General features: G+C 45.3%; 1 protein-coding gene across 1 annotated transcript in view; it reads left to right on the plus strand.

Moving 5' to 3' along the window:
* The window catches only part of LOC115120329 (protein-tyrosine kinase 2-beta-like), a 79,044-nt gene that overhangs the window by 19,056 nt on the left and 45,874 nt on the right, over window positions 1-14,114 (plus strand). The window contains exons 3-7 of the mRNA XM_065004366.1: window positions 10,830-11,008; window positions 11,406-11,493; window positions 11,899-11,978; window positions 12,366-12,428; window positions 12,741-12,795. Coding sequence (XP_064860438.1) covers window positions 10,830-11,008; window positions 11,406-11,493; window positions 11,899-11,978; window positions 12,366-12,428; window positions 12,741-12,795 — 465 coding nt within the window. The remainder of the gene's footprint in view (window positions 1-10,829; window positions 11,009-11,405; window positions 11,494-11,898; window positions 11,979-12,365; window positions 12,429-12,740; window positions 12,796-14,114) is intronic.

Raw genomic sequence — 14,114 nt, forward strand, 5'->3', positions numbered from 1 at the left:
GGGTTGTACTCTACGGATGTGCCTCTTCCTGTGTGAGGTAGGGTTGTACTCTACGGATGTTCCTCTTCCTGTGTGAGGTAGGGTTGTACTCTACGGATGTTCCTCTTCCTGTGTGAGGTAGGGTTGTACTCTACGGATGTGCCTCTTCCTGTGTGAGGTAGGGTTGTACTCTACGGATGTTCCTCTTCCTGTGTGAGGTAGGGTTCTACTCTACGGATGTTCCTCTTCCTGTGTGAGGTAGGGTTGTACTCTACGGATGTTCCTCTTCCTGTGTGAGGTAGGGTTGTACTCTACGGATGTTCCTCTTCCTGTGTGAGGTAGGGTTCTACTCTACGGATGTTCCTCTTCCTGTGTGAGGTAGGGTTGTACTCTACGGATGTGCCTCTTCCTGTGTGAGGTAGGGTTGTATACGGATGTGCCTCTTCCTGTGTGAGGTAGGGTTCTACTCTACGGATGTGCCTCTTCCTGTGTGAGGTAGGGTTGTACTCTACGGATGTGCCTCTTCCTGTGTGAGGTAGGGTTGTACTCTACGGATGTTCCTCTTCCTGTGTGAGGTAGGGTTGTACTCTACGGATGTTCCTCTTCCTGTGTGAGGTAGGGTTGTACTCTACGGATGTTCCTCTTCCTGTGTGAGGTAGGGTTGTACTCTACGGATGTTCCTCTTCCTGTGTGAGGTAGGGTTGTACTCTACGGATGTTCCTCTTCCTGTGTGAGGTAGGGTTGTACTCTACGGATGTTCCTCTTCCTGTGTGAGGTAGGGTTGTACTCTACGGATGTTCCTCTTCCTGTGTGAGGTAGGGTTGTACTCTACGGATGTTCCTCTTCCTGTGTGAGGTAGGGTTGTACACTACGGATGTGCCTCTTCCTGTGTGAGGTAGGGTTCTACTCTACGGATGTGCATCTTCCTGTGTGAGGTAGAGTTGTACTCTACGGATGTTCCTCTTCCTGTGTGAGGTAGGGTTGTACTCTACGGATGTTCCTCTTCCTGTGTGAGGTAGGGTTGTACTCTACGGATGTTCCTCTTCCTGTGTGAGGTAGGGTTGTACTCTACGGATGTTCCTCTTCCTGTGTGAGGTAGGGTTGTACTCTACGGATGTTCCTCTTCCTGTGTGGTAGGGTTGTACACTACGGATGTGCCTCTTCCTGTGTGAGGTAGGGTTCTACTCTACGGATGTGCCTCTTCCTGTGTGAGGTAGGGTTGTACTCTACGGATGTTCCTCTTCCTGTGTGAGGTAGGGTTCTACTCTACGGATGTGCCTCTTCCTGTGTGAGGTAGGGTTCTACTCTACGGATGTTCCTCTTCCTGTGTGAGGTAGGGTTGTACTCTACGGATGTTCCTCTTCCTGTGTGAGGTAGGGTTGTACTCTACGGATGTTCCTCTTCCTGTGTGAGGTAGGGTTGTACTCTACGGATGTGCCTCTTCCTGTGTGAGGTAGGGTTGTACTCTACGGATGTTCCTCTTCCTGTGTGAGGTAGGGTTGTACTCTACGGATGTTCCTCTTCCTGTGTGAGGTAGGGTTGTACACTACGGATGTGCCTCTTCCTGTGTGAGGTAGGGTTCTACTCTACGGATGTGCCTCTTCCTGTGTGAGGTAGGGTTGTACTCTACGGATGTTCCTCTTCCTGTGTGAGGTAGGGTTCTACTCTACGGATGTGCCTCTTCCTGTGTGAGGTAGGGTTCTACTCTACGGATGTTCCTCTTCCTGTGTGAGGTAGGGTTGTACTCTACGGATGTTCCTCTTCCTGTGTGAGGTAGGGTTGTACTCTACGGATGTTCCTCTTCCTGGGTGAGGTAGGGTTGTACTCTACGGATGTGCCTCTTCCTGTGTGAGGTAGGGTTGTACTCTACGGATGTGCCTCTTCCTGTGTGAGGTAGGGTTGTACTCTACGGATGTGCCTCTTCCTGTGTGAGGTAGGGTTGTACTCTACGGATGTGCCTCTTCCTGTGTGAGGTAGGGTTGTACTCTACGGATGTGCCTCTTCCTGTGTGAGGTAGGGTTGTAACCTACATATGTTGTAGAGCATGAACATGAGGTAGGGTTGTACTCTACGGATGTGCCTCTTCCTGTGTGAGGTAGGGTTGTACTCTACGGATGTTTCTCTTCCTGTGTGAGGTAGGGTTGTACTCTACGGATGTGCCTCTTCCTGTGTGAGGTAGGTTTGTACTCTACGGATGTGCCTCTTCCTGTGTGAGGTAGGGTTGTACTCTACGGATGTGCCTCTTCCTGTGTGAGGTAGGGTTGTACTCTACATATGTTGTAGAGCATGAACATGAGGTAGGGTTGTACTCTACGGATGTGCCTCTTCCTGTGTGAGGGTAGGGTTGTACTCTACATATGTTGTAGAGCATGAACATGAGGTAGGGTTGTACTCTACATATGTTGTAGAGCATGAACATGAGGTAGGGTTGTACTCTACATATGTTGTAGAGCATGAACATGAGGTAGGGTTGTACTCTACATATGTTGTAGAGCATGAACATGAGGTAGGGTTGTACTCTACATATGTTGTAGAGCATGAACATGAGGTAGGGTTGTACTCTACATATGTTGTAGAGCATGAACATGAGGTAGGGTTGTACTCTACGGATGTTCCTCTTCCTGTGTGAGGTAGGGTTGTACTCTACATATGTTGTAGAGGATGAACCTGCAAGAGCGAGTCACTGCTTTGATGTTTGCAGAGAACGACAGGGTTTGTTGTTGTCCAGAGTCATGCCAAGGTTCTTTCCACACCGTGGAGATATCAACCGTGATGGAGAGATCTTGGAGCGGGGAGGCCTTCCCCGGGAGGAAGAGTAGTTCCATCTTGTCGAAGTTGAGCTTGAGGTGCAACATGCACCACTTTGAAAGATGTTACTGAGTTACAGTTTATAGAAAGGAAATCAGTCCATTGAAATAAATTCATGAGGCTCTAATCCACATATGTCAGAGTCAAGGCCCGCGGGCCACATCCGGCCCGCAAGAAGGTTTTTTACGGCCCCTGGGATGATCTTGATTTATTATTAGAACCGGCCCGCAGCAAGCCGGCAGCCCGCAGATCTTTTACACGCACCAATACTACATTTCCCACAATGCAAAGGTGACGCACCGAGCAGTAGGCTGCTTCATTTCAATATTTATTGGCACAGCAGTCGTCAGCATCACAGTAAAATTAACTTTCAGATACCCATCAAAAATGGCAAAACGGAAGGTGGATACTGAGAACCGGGGGTTTCAAACAAGGTGGGAGTCGGAGTATATGTTCACGAAGGTAGCTGGAAAACCTGTGTGTCTTCTGTGTGGAGAAAGTGTGGCGGTACTGAAAGAGTATAATCTGAGACGACATTATGAAACGAAACACGCGGACAAAAACAAGAATATGGACATGGAACAAAGGCTACAAAAGGCAGAGGAATTAAAACGAGGCCTCAAATCTCGACAGGCTCTGTTCAAAAAGCCAAATCACAAGGCCAGGCTGCTGTCAAGGCCAGTTTTATTTTGGCAGAAGAGATCGCTAAATCAGCCCGGCCATTTACGGAGGGGGATTTCATCAAAAACTGCATGATTAAAGTTTGTGACGAAGTTTGCCCAGAAAAAAGGCAACTCTTTTTAAATGTGAGTCTGAGCAGAAACACCATTGCCGAGAGAGTAGACCAGTTGTCCATCAATCTAAAAGAGCAGCTTGTGAAAAAGGGAAAAGATTTTATTGCATATTCCTTGGCTGTGGATGAGAGCACCGACATTTCTGACATTGCCCAGTTGTCAATTTTCATCCGCGGAGTGGACTCCAACCTAAGCGTGACAGAGGAGTTTTTGGCTTTACGTCCTATGCATGGCACAACTACGGGGCATGATTTGTATGAAGAGGTGTCAAGATGTGTAAATGAGATGGAGCTGCCTTGGGAAAAACTCGTGGGTTTGACAACCGACGGAGCACCTGCGATGTGTGGACACAGGAGCGGACTGGTGGCGAAGATACGGGAAAAGATGCAAGAGGAAAACGCGACAGGTGAGCTGACAGCTTATCATTGTATCATACACCAGGAAGCGTTGTGCGGTAAAGCCTTGAAAATGGAGCATGTAATGAGCATCATCACGCGCACAGTTAACTTTATCAGAGCCAAAGGTTTGAATCACCGCCAGTTCAAGGCATTTCTGACGGAGTTAGAAACGGAGCATGGTGATTTGCCTTATCACACAGAGGTGCGATGGCTAAGCCAGGGAAAGGTGCTTCAAAGATGTTTCGAGCTTCGTGAGGAGATTTGTCTGTTCTTGGACAGCAAAGGGAAAGACACAACACAACTCCGAGACGAAATGTTTCTGTGTGAAATGGCTTTTCTGTGTGACATTACGAGTCATCTGAATGCAATAAACTTGCAGCTGCAGGGTCGGGATCGTGTCATCTCTGATATGTACAGTACAGTGAAGGCATTTAAAACCAAACTGACTCTGTGGGAGACGCAGATGCGGAAAGAAAATTTGAGCCACTTTCCCAGCTGCCAGACCATGAAAGAGAAGCTCTCTACCAGTGCGTTCCCGAGCACACAGTTGGCTGATAAAATAGGTATGCTTGCCGCTGACTTTCGACGCCGATTTGCTGACTTTGAAGCACAAAAAAGCAGGTTGGAACTGCTCGGTAACCCATTTGCTGTTGACGTGGAAAGCTCACCACCAAACCTCCAAATGGAGTTGATTGACCTCCAATGCAATGATGCACTGAGGGCAAAATATGCGGCAGTGGGTGCTGCGGAGTTCGCCCGTTTCCTCCCGGCACAATGCCCCAGCTGCGCATCCAGGCTGCTCAAACGTTGTCTATGTTTGGCAGCACATACCTGTGTGAACAACTGTTTTCTTTGATGAACCTGAACAAAACATCACACAGAAGTCGACTTACTGCTGAACACCTCCACTCAATTCTGAGGATTTCTTCAGCTCAGAGCCTTACCCCGAACATTGATGAACTTGTGGAAAAGATGGGACACCACCAAGTATCACCCTCAACCTCAAACAAGTGAACATTACTGTGCAATTACATATTTAGAGTTTTTACTCAGTTCAAGTTTAAAAGTTAAAATTTAATATTTGTTTTCACTGCATGTTACTTCTCCTTAAACAAAGTGTTGTTTTTGATTAATAGATTTTTGCACTTTATTTTTTTGTATTTCAATCCAATTATATTTTAAAAATATTTCAGTTGAGTGGATGATAGAAAATTGCTATTATTGTTTTTTCTTTGAAGTAAATTTAGCCCACTTTTGCTAAAATAGAAAATATAGTCTACTGATGGTGCCTTGAATACCGGTTTCTTTCATTTAATGTTCATGTTATGGGGATATTTATATAAAGGAAATTTGTCTTTTGTGTCTGTTGAAAATTAAAGATTACTGACAGAGCCATAAGAAAATATTGCTTTATTTATCTGATCATATTGTAATATATTTGTTAGGTTTTCAGTAGGTTCAATTAGGTTCACTAGACTATATGCGTCATTTAAAAAATTTTCAATGAACATTCGAACAGTCCGGCCCTCGTCTTGTAGCTGATTTTTTTATTTGGCCCTCCGTCCATTTGACTTTGACACCCCTGCTCTAATCTATGGATGTAAACATGACTGGGAATACAGATATGCATCGGTTGGTCACAGATACCTTCAAATAAAAAGGGAGCGCCCGTCGATCAGAACACCAGTCAGTATCTGGTGTGACCCCCATTTGCCTCATGCAGCACGACACATCTCCTTCACATAGAGTTGATTAGGTTGTTGAATGTTGTCCCACTCCTCTTCAATGACTGTGCGAAGTTGCTGGATATTGGCAGGAATTGGAACACGCTGTCGCACACGTCTATCCAGAGCATCCCAAACATGCTCAATGGGTGACATGTGTGAATATGCAGGCCATCGAAGAACTGAGACATTTTCAGCTTTCAGGAATTGAGTTCAGATCCTTGCAACATGGGGCCGTGCATTATCATGCTGTAACATGAGGTGATGGAGGTGGATGGATGGCACCACAACAGGTCTCAGGATCTCGCCACCGTATCGATGTGCTTTCAAATTGCCGGCGATATAATGCAGTTGTATTGGTTGTCTGTAGCTTTTGGCTGTCCATACCATAACCCCACCTTCACCATGGGGCACTCTGTTCACAACATTGACATCAGCAAACACCATAACCCCACCTCCACCATGGGGAACTCTGTTCACAACATTGACCTCAGCAAACACCATAACCCCACCTCCACCATGGGGCACTCTGTTCACAACATTGACATCAGCAAACACCATAACCCCACCTCCACCATGGGGCACTCTGTTCACAACATTGACATCAGCAAACACCATAACCCCACCTCCACCATGGGGAACTCTGTTCACAACATTGACCTCAGCAAACACCATAACCCCACCTCCACCATGGGGCACTCTGTTACATTTACATTACATTTAAGTCATTTAGCAGACGCTCTTATCCAGAGCGACTTACAAATTGGTGCATTCACCTTATGACCTCCACAACATTGACATCAGCAAACACCATAACCCCACCTCCACCATGGGGCACTCTGTTCACAACATTGACATCAGCAAACCGCTCGCCCACACAACGCCATACATGTTGTCTGCGGTTGTGAGGCCAGTTAAACATAATGCCAAATTCTCTAAAATGACATTGGAGGCGGCTTATGGTAGAGAAATGAACATTAAATTCTCTGGTGGACATTCCTGCAGTCAGCATGCCAATTACACGCTCCCTCGAATCCTGAGACATCTGTAGCATTGTGTTTTGTGACAAAACTACACATTTTAGATTAGCCTTTTATTGCCCCCAGCACAAGGTGCACCTGTGTAATGATCATGCTGTTTAATCAGTTTCTTGATATGCCACACCTGTCAGGGGGAAAGGAGAAATGCTCACTAACAGGGATGTCAACAAATTTGTGCACAACATTTTAGAGAAATAAGCCTTTTGTGCGTATGGAACATTTCTGGGATCTTTTATTTCAGCTCATGAAACGTGAGACCAACACTTTACGTGTTGCGTTTATATATTGTTTATATATTGTTGATATTTTCAGTGATCATACTTAGTGACAGTACAATATTGGCACCATTTTAATTAACTTTCATATAACATCCACTTAGCAGCGCAGAGACAGCTTTCAAATGTGTGTTGGCTCAGTACAACTTCAGCTTTAATCACCACAGGATTTTGCCTGTCTGTGACCAAGAGAAAGTGTTCTTGTTTCAATTCTATGAAATGGTTTAGTATTTTTTTCATGTTGAGAGCTCTAAATCCACCTGAAGAATATCGCAGTGCGATGAGAACACAGCTATATGATTTTCTAGACTGTCACATTTCATATGCCGTCTCCCAGGCTGGGCTCTGTTGCTCAGAAGGAGAGCAAATTCATTATTTTGTCTGGATAGGCCAGAAACATGTGACACATTGTGCCACACCCTGTTCAAATGTGGTGTCTGAAACCTGACACTTCAAGTCACCTCCACTGAGAGAGTGGAAACAGAGAGCAGACATATGGGTCTTTCTGGCATTATAAGGCACGAGACCCTACGGCTTTCACACACCGCTCTGTACACCAAAACGTCAGTCTGAACCGCTTCAGAAGTCCCCCTTATACACTCGTAGAAAAAGAAGGGTTCTTCAGGCTGTACCCATAGGAGAACCCTTCTAGGTTCCAAGTAGAACCCTCTGTGGAAAGGTTTCTACACAGAACGCAAAATGGTTTTACCTGGAACCAAAACAGTTCGACCTGGAACCATTAAAGGTTCTTCAAATGGTTCTCCTATGGGGACAGCCAAAAAAACATTTTAGGTTCTAGATAACACCTTTTTCTAGGGAGTGTAGGGAACTTAACATCTAAACTACTAGTTTACTGTAGAGAGGACTGAACTCTATGGGTCACTACTATATATATACAGTATACTATTATTATAGTATTGGCGTACTAATATTACTACTGTAGTATTATTCATATTTCTACTATAATATATTTCCACTATAATATATTTCCACTATAATATATTTATTCACCGTATATTTCTACTATAATATATTTCTACTATAATATATTTCCTCCATAATATATTTCTACTATAATATATTTCTACTATAATATATTTCCCCTATAAAATATTTATACGATAATATATTTCCACTATAATATATTTCCACTATAATATATTTCTACTATAATATATTTCTACTATAATATATTTATTCACCGTATATTTCTACTATAATATATTTATTCATGTAACGGTTTTCTATTGGTGAAGGAGAGTCGGACCAAACTGCAGCGTGTCGATTGTGATTCATCTTTATTAGACAAACGTAAAACACGACAAAAACACTAACTCTACAAAAACAATAAACGAAACGAAAACCGAAAACAGCCTATACATGTGTCTACTAACCTCTAACAAGGACGTCAAGACACACAGGACAATCACCCACACCAAACTCAAAGAATATGGCTGCCTAAATATGGTTCCCAATCAGAGACTACGATAAACACCTGCCTCTGATTGAGAACCACTTCAGACAGCCATAGACTTATCTAGAACACCCCACTAGCTACAATCCCCCATATATACACACCACATACAAAAACCCATGCCACACCCTGACCTGACCAAATAAATAAAGATAAACACAAAATACTTCGACCAGGGCGTGACAGAACCCCCCCCCCTAAGGTGCGGACTCCCGAACGCACCTCAAAACAAATAGGGAGGGTCCGGGTGGGAGTCTGTCCATGGTGGCGGTTCCGGCGCAGGACGTGGACCCCACTCAATTAATGTCTTAGTCCCCTCTCCTCGCGTCCCTGGATAGTCCACCCTCGCCGCCGACCATGGCCTAGTAGTCCTCACCCAGAAACCCACTGGATTGAGGGGCAGCTCGGGACTGAGGCAGCTCGGGAGTGAGAGGAAGCTCGGGAGTGAGAGGAAGCTCGGGAGTGAGAGGAAGCTCAGGCAGGTTGATGGATCTACCAGATCCTGGCTGGCTGGTGGTTCCGGCAGATCCTGGCTGACTGGCGGATCCTGGCTGACTAGCGGATCTGGCAGATCCTGGCTGACTGGCGGATCCTGGCTGACTGGCGGATCCTGGCTGACTAGCGGATCTGGCAAATCCTGGCTGACTGGCACTTCTGGCGGATCCTGGCAGACTGGCGGATCCTTGCAGACTGGCGGATCCTGGCAGACTGGCGGATCCTGGCTGAATGGCGGATCTAACTGATCCTGGCCGACTGGCACTTCTGGCGGATCCTGGCTGACTGGTGGATCCTGGCTGACTGGTTGATCCTGGCAGACTGGCGGATCCTGGCTGAATGGCGGATCTAACTGATCCTGGCTGACTGGCAGATCCTGGCTGACTGGCGGATCCTGGCTGACTAGCGGATCTGGCAGATCCTGGCTGACTGGCACTTCTGGCGGATCCTGGCAGACTGGCGGATCCTTGCTGACTGGCGGATCCTGGCACACTGGCGGATCCTGGCTGAATGGCGGATCTAACTGATCCTGGCCGACTGGCAGATCCTGGCTGACTGGTGGATCCTGGTGGCGCTGGGCAGTCTGGCGGCGCTGGGCAGACTGGTAGCTCAGGCGGCGCTGGGCAGACTGACGGCGCTGGGCAGACTGACGGCGCTGGGCAGACTGACGGCGCTGGGCAGACTGGCGGCGCTGGCGGCGCTGGGCAGACGGGTAGCTCAGACGGCGCTGGGCAGACTGGCGGCGCTGGGCAGACTGACGGTGCTGGCACTGGTATGCCGTGCATACGATGCCAAACCAACAGCTTTCTTTCTACTCTGTCCAATACATCCTCCACACTCTCAGACTCAACACTCTGCGTCGCCGACAGCTCCAATTCCATCCATGGCTCTGGCCAGGGTCCTTTTCCATCAAGGATCTCCTCCCAAGTCCATTTATCCAGGTAATGCAGCTTCTCCCACTGCAGCTGTTGCTGCTCCTGCTGCTGCTGCTGCTGCTGCCTCTGTTGCCTCTCCTGTGGCTCCTGCCTGTTGACACGCTGCTTGGTCCGTTGGTGGTGGGTGATTCTGTAATGGTTTTCTATTGGTGAAGGAGAGTCGGACCAAACTGCAGCGTGTCGATTGCGATTCATCTTTATTAGACAAACGTAAAACACGACAAAAACACTAACTCTACAAAAACAATAAACGAAACGAAACGAAACGAAACGAAAACCGAAAACAGCCTATACATGTGTCTACTAACCTCTAACAAGGACGTCAAGACACACAGGACAATCACCCACACCAAACTCAAAGAATATGGCTGCCTAAATATGGTTCCCAATCAGAGACAACGATAAACACCTGCCTCTGATTGAGAACCACTTCAGACAGCCATAGACTTATCTAGAACACCCCACTAGCTACAATCCCCCATATATACACACCATATACAAAAACCCATGCCACACCCTGGCCTGACCAAATAAATAAAGATAAACACAAAATACTTCGACCAGGGCGTGACAATTCACCGTATATTTCTACTATAATATATTTCTACTATAATATATTTCCACTATAATATATTTATTCACCGTATATTTCTACTATAATATATTTCTACTATAATATATTTATTCACCGTATATTTCTACTATAATATATTTCCACTATAATATATTTCCACTATAATATATTTCTACTATAATGTGATTATGTTACGGTGTTGTCCCCCTACACTACTATACTGTATCGTGTACTATAATACCTCTTAACCGTTTGCAGAATATAATATCAGTGGTGTTGTCCCCCTACACTACTATACTGTATAGTGTACTATAATACCTTAACCGTTTGCAGAATATAATATCAGCGGTGTTGTCCAGTGGATGTGTGGGTCCAGACATACAACACTCCCTCTGTTACGGCCTGCTGCTGAAACACCTGAAGTCAGCTGAGGTCCATTGGCTGCACCCCGACCTCACCGTGTCTGAACTGCGGCTACGCTACGAACAACAGCATCTGGAGGCAGAGTGGAGGTAACTCCTGACCTCTAGGCCCTGACCCCTGACCTCTAGGCCCTGACCCCTGACCTCTAGGCCCTGACCCCTGACCTCTAGGCCCTGACTCCTGACCTCTAGACCCTGACCCCTGACCTCTAGCACATGACCTCTTGCTCCTGTTCCCACAACATCGCCAAACAAACAAAGTCAAAATTGGCTATGTTGTAGAACTATAGGAAAACTAAAATGTGCTTTTTGGTCTTAATATAAGATTAGGGTTAGGAATAAGGTTTGTAGTGTGGTTAAGATTAGGGTTAAAATCTGAGACATTTTAGATCTAGACATGGCTTACGACTTTGTAATTTATCCAGATATTGACTGCTTCTTGCTCCTGACCTCTAAACCTTAACCTCTAACCCCTGTGTGTGTTCAGATATGACCTGCGCATTAGGTACGTCCCTGCCGACTTCATAGAGAAGTTTAAAGAGGACAGAACCACACTGCTCTACTTCTACCAGCAGGTTGGTGTCTGTCTGTCTGTCTCTCCGTGGGTCTGTCTGTCTCTCCGTGTGTCTGTCTGTCTCTCCGTGTGTCTGTCTGTCTCTCTGTGTGTCTGTCTGTCTCTCCGTGTGTCTGTCTGTCTGTCTGTCTCTCCGTGTGTCTGTCTGTCTCTCCGTGTGTCTGTCTGTCTGTCTCTCTCTCTCTCTCTCTCTCTCTGTGTCTCTCTCTCTCTCTCTCTCTCTCTCTCTCTCTCTCTCTCTCTCTCTCTCTCTCTCTCTCTCTCTCTCTCTCTCTCTCTATATATATATATATATATATATATATATATATATATATATATATATTTGTGGTGTTTTACTTGCAAGCAGGATTGTTGTACAGTTCTGATCATTAATTAAAGTGTATTTTTCTAAACACCTTGTCAGGTGAGAAGTGACTACATGCAGCACTATGCCAGTAAAGTGAGTGATGGGATGGCTTTGCAGTTAGGTTGTCTGGAGATCAGGTAACAACCCTCCTACACAAACATATTCCTTTTACTATCCTTGTGGGGACTAAACAATTCATTCCCATCCAAAATCTTATTTTTCGTAACCCTTAACCCTTAACCTTTAACCCTTAACCCTAAATAACACACACAACCTTCCATTCAATCCCACCAATACTCACACGCCTGTGTTTTTCCTAACCCTAACCCTTAACCCTTAACCTTTAACCTTTAACCCTTAAATAACACACACAACCTTCCATTCAATCCCACCAATACTCACACGCCTGTGTTTTTCCTAACCCTAACCCTTAACCCTTAACCTTTAACCTTTAACTCTAAATAACACACACAACCTTCCATTCAATCCCACCAATACTCACACGCCTGTGTTTTTCCCTACAGGAGGTTCTATAAAGACATGAACCCCAATGGACTGGAGAAAAAGTCCAACTACGAACTGTTAGAGTAAGTACTGTCTGGGAAGGTTTGTTATGGTTCTGTAATTGGGTGTGTTGGGGGCTCATTGATTTTGTGTGTGTGTGTGTGTGTGTGTGTGTGTGTGTGTGTGTGTGTGTGTGTGTGTGTGTGTGTGTGTGTGTGTGTGTGTGTGTGTGTGTGTGTGTGTGTGTGTGTGTGTGTGTGTGTGTGTGTGTGTGTGTGTGTGTGTGTGTGTGTGTGTGTGTGTGTGTGTGTAATTAATGGACATTTTGTCTGTTTTTCCTTGTGTTTGCGTACATGCGTGCGTTTCTGTGTGTGTCTATGTGTCTGTCTGTACAGGAAGGATGTAGGACTGGGTCTGTTCTTCCCCAAGGAGATGACTGACAACATGAAGGTACTGGAATGATTTAATTATTGATTCATTTATTGACTTTAACCTTTTATATTGATAACTAGTTGGTCCAGCAACTATTCCAGAGGTATTAGTTATGTGTTCACCATGTGTTGATAAGTGATGTGCAGTTGAAGTCAGAAGTTTACATACACCTTAGCCAAACACATTTAAACTCAGTTTTTCACAATTCCTGACATTACATCCTAGTGAAAATTCCCTGTCTTAGGTCAGTTAGGATCACCACTTTATTTGAAGAATATGAAATGTCAGAATAATAGCAGAGAAAATTATTTATTTCAGCTTTTTGTTTCTTTCATCACATTCCCAGTGGGTCAGAAGTTTACAAACACTCAATTAGTATTTGGTAGCATTGCCTTTATGTAACGGCTTTCTTCCGTCGAAGGAGAGTCGGACCAAAATGCAGCGTGGGTGGTTCGATACATCTTTAATAATGAAAAAACACGAACAATACAAAAACAAGAAACGGAACGTGAAAACCTATACAGCCTATCTGGTGAAATACAAACACACTGAGACAGGAACAATCACCCACAAACACACAGTGAAACCCAGGCTACCTAAATATGGTTCCCAATCAGAGACAACGAGAATCACCTGACTCTGATTGAGAACCGCCTCAGGCAGCCAAGCCCATGCTAGACACCCCTACTCAGCCACAATCCTAATGCCTACTAAAACCCCAATACGACAACACAATAAACCCATGTCACACCCTGGCCTGACCAAATAACTAAAGAAAACACAAAATACTAAGACCAAGGCGTGACACTTTAAATTGTTTAACTTGGGTCAAACATTTCGGGTACCCTTCCACAAGCTTCCCACAATAAGGTGGGTGAATTTTGGCCCACTTAAAAATATAATTTGCAAATAAATTCATAAAAAATCCTACAATGTGATTTTCTGGATTTTGTAATTTTGTCTGTCATAGTTGAAGTGTACCTATGTTCCGGCGCCGACAGAGATGGCCGCCTCGCTTCGCGTTCCTAGGAAACTATGCAGTTTTTTGTTTTTTTACGTGTTATTTCTTACATTAGTACCCCAGGTCATCTTAGATTTCATTACATACAGTCGAGAAGAACTACTGAATATAAGATCAGCGTCAACTCACCATCAGTACGACCAAGAATATGTTTTTCGCGACGCGGATCCTGTGTTCTGCCTTACAAACAGGACAACGGAATGGATCGCATGCAGCGACCCAAAAAAACGACTCCGAAAAAGAGGGAAACGAGGCGGTCTTCTGGTCAGACTCCGGAGACGGGCACACCGTGCACCACTCCCCAGCATTCTTCTTG

Source organism: Oncorhynchus nerka, linkage group LG18 (assembly GCF_034236695.1).
Source record: "Oncorhynchus nerka isolate Pitt River linkage group LG18, Oner_Uvic_2.0, whole genome shotgun sequence".
In the NCBI taxonomy this organism is placed as follows: domain Eukaryota; kingdom Metazoa; phylum Chordata; class Actinopteri; order Salmoniformes; family Salmonidae; genus Oncorhynchus; species Oncorhynchus nerka.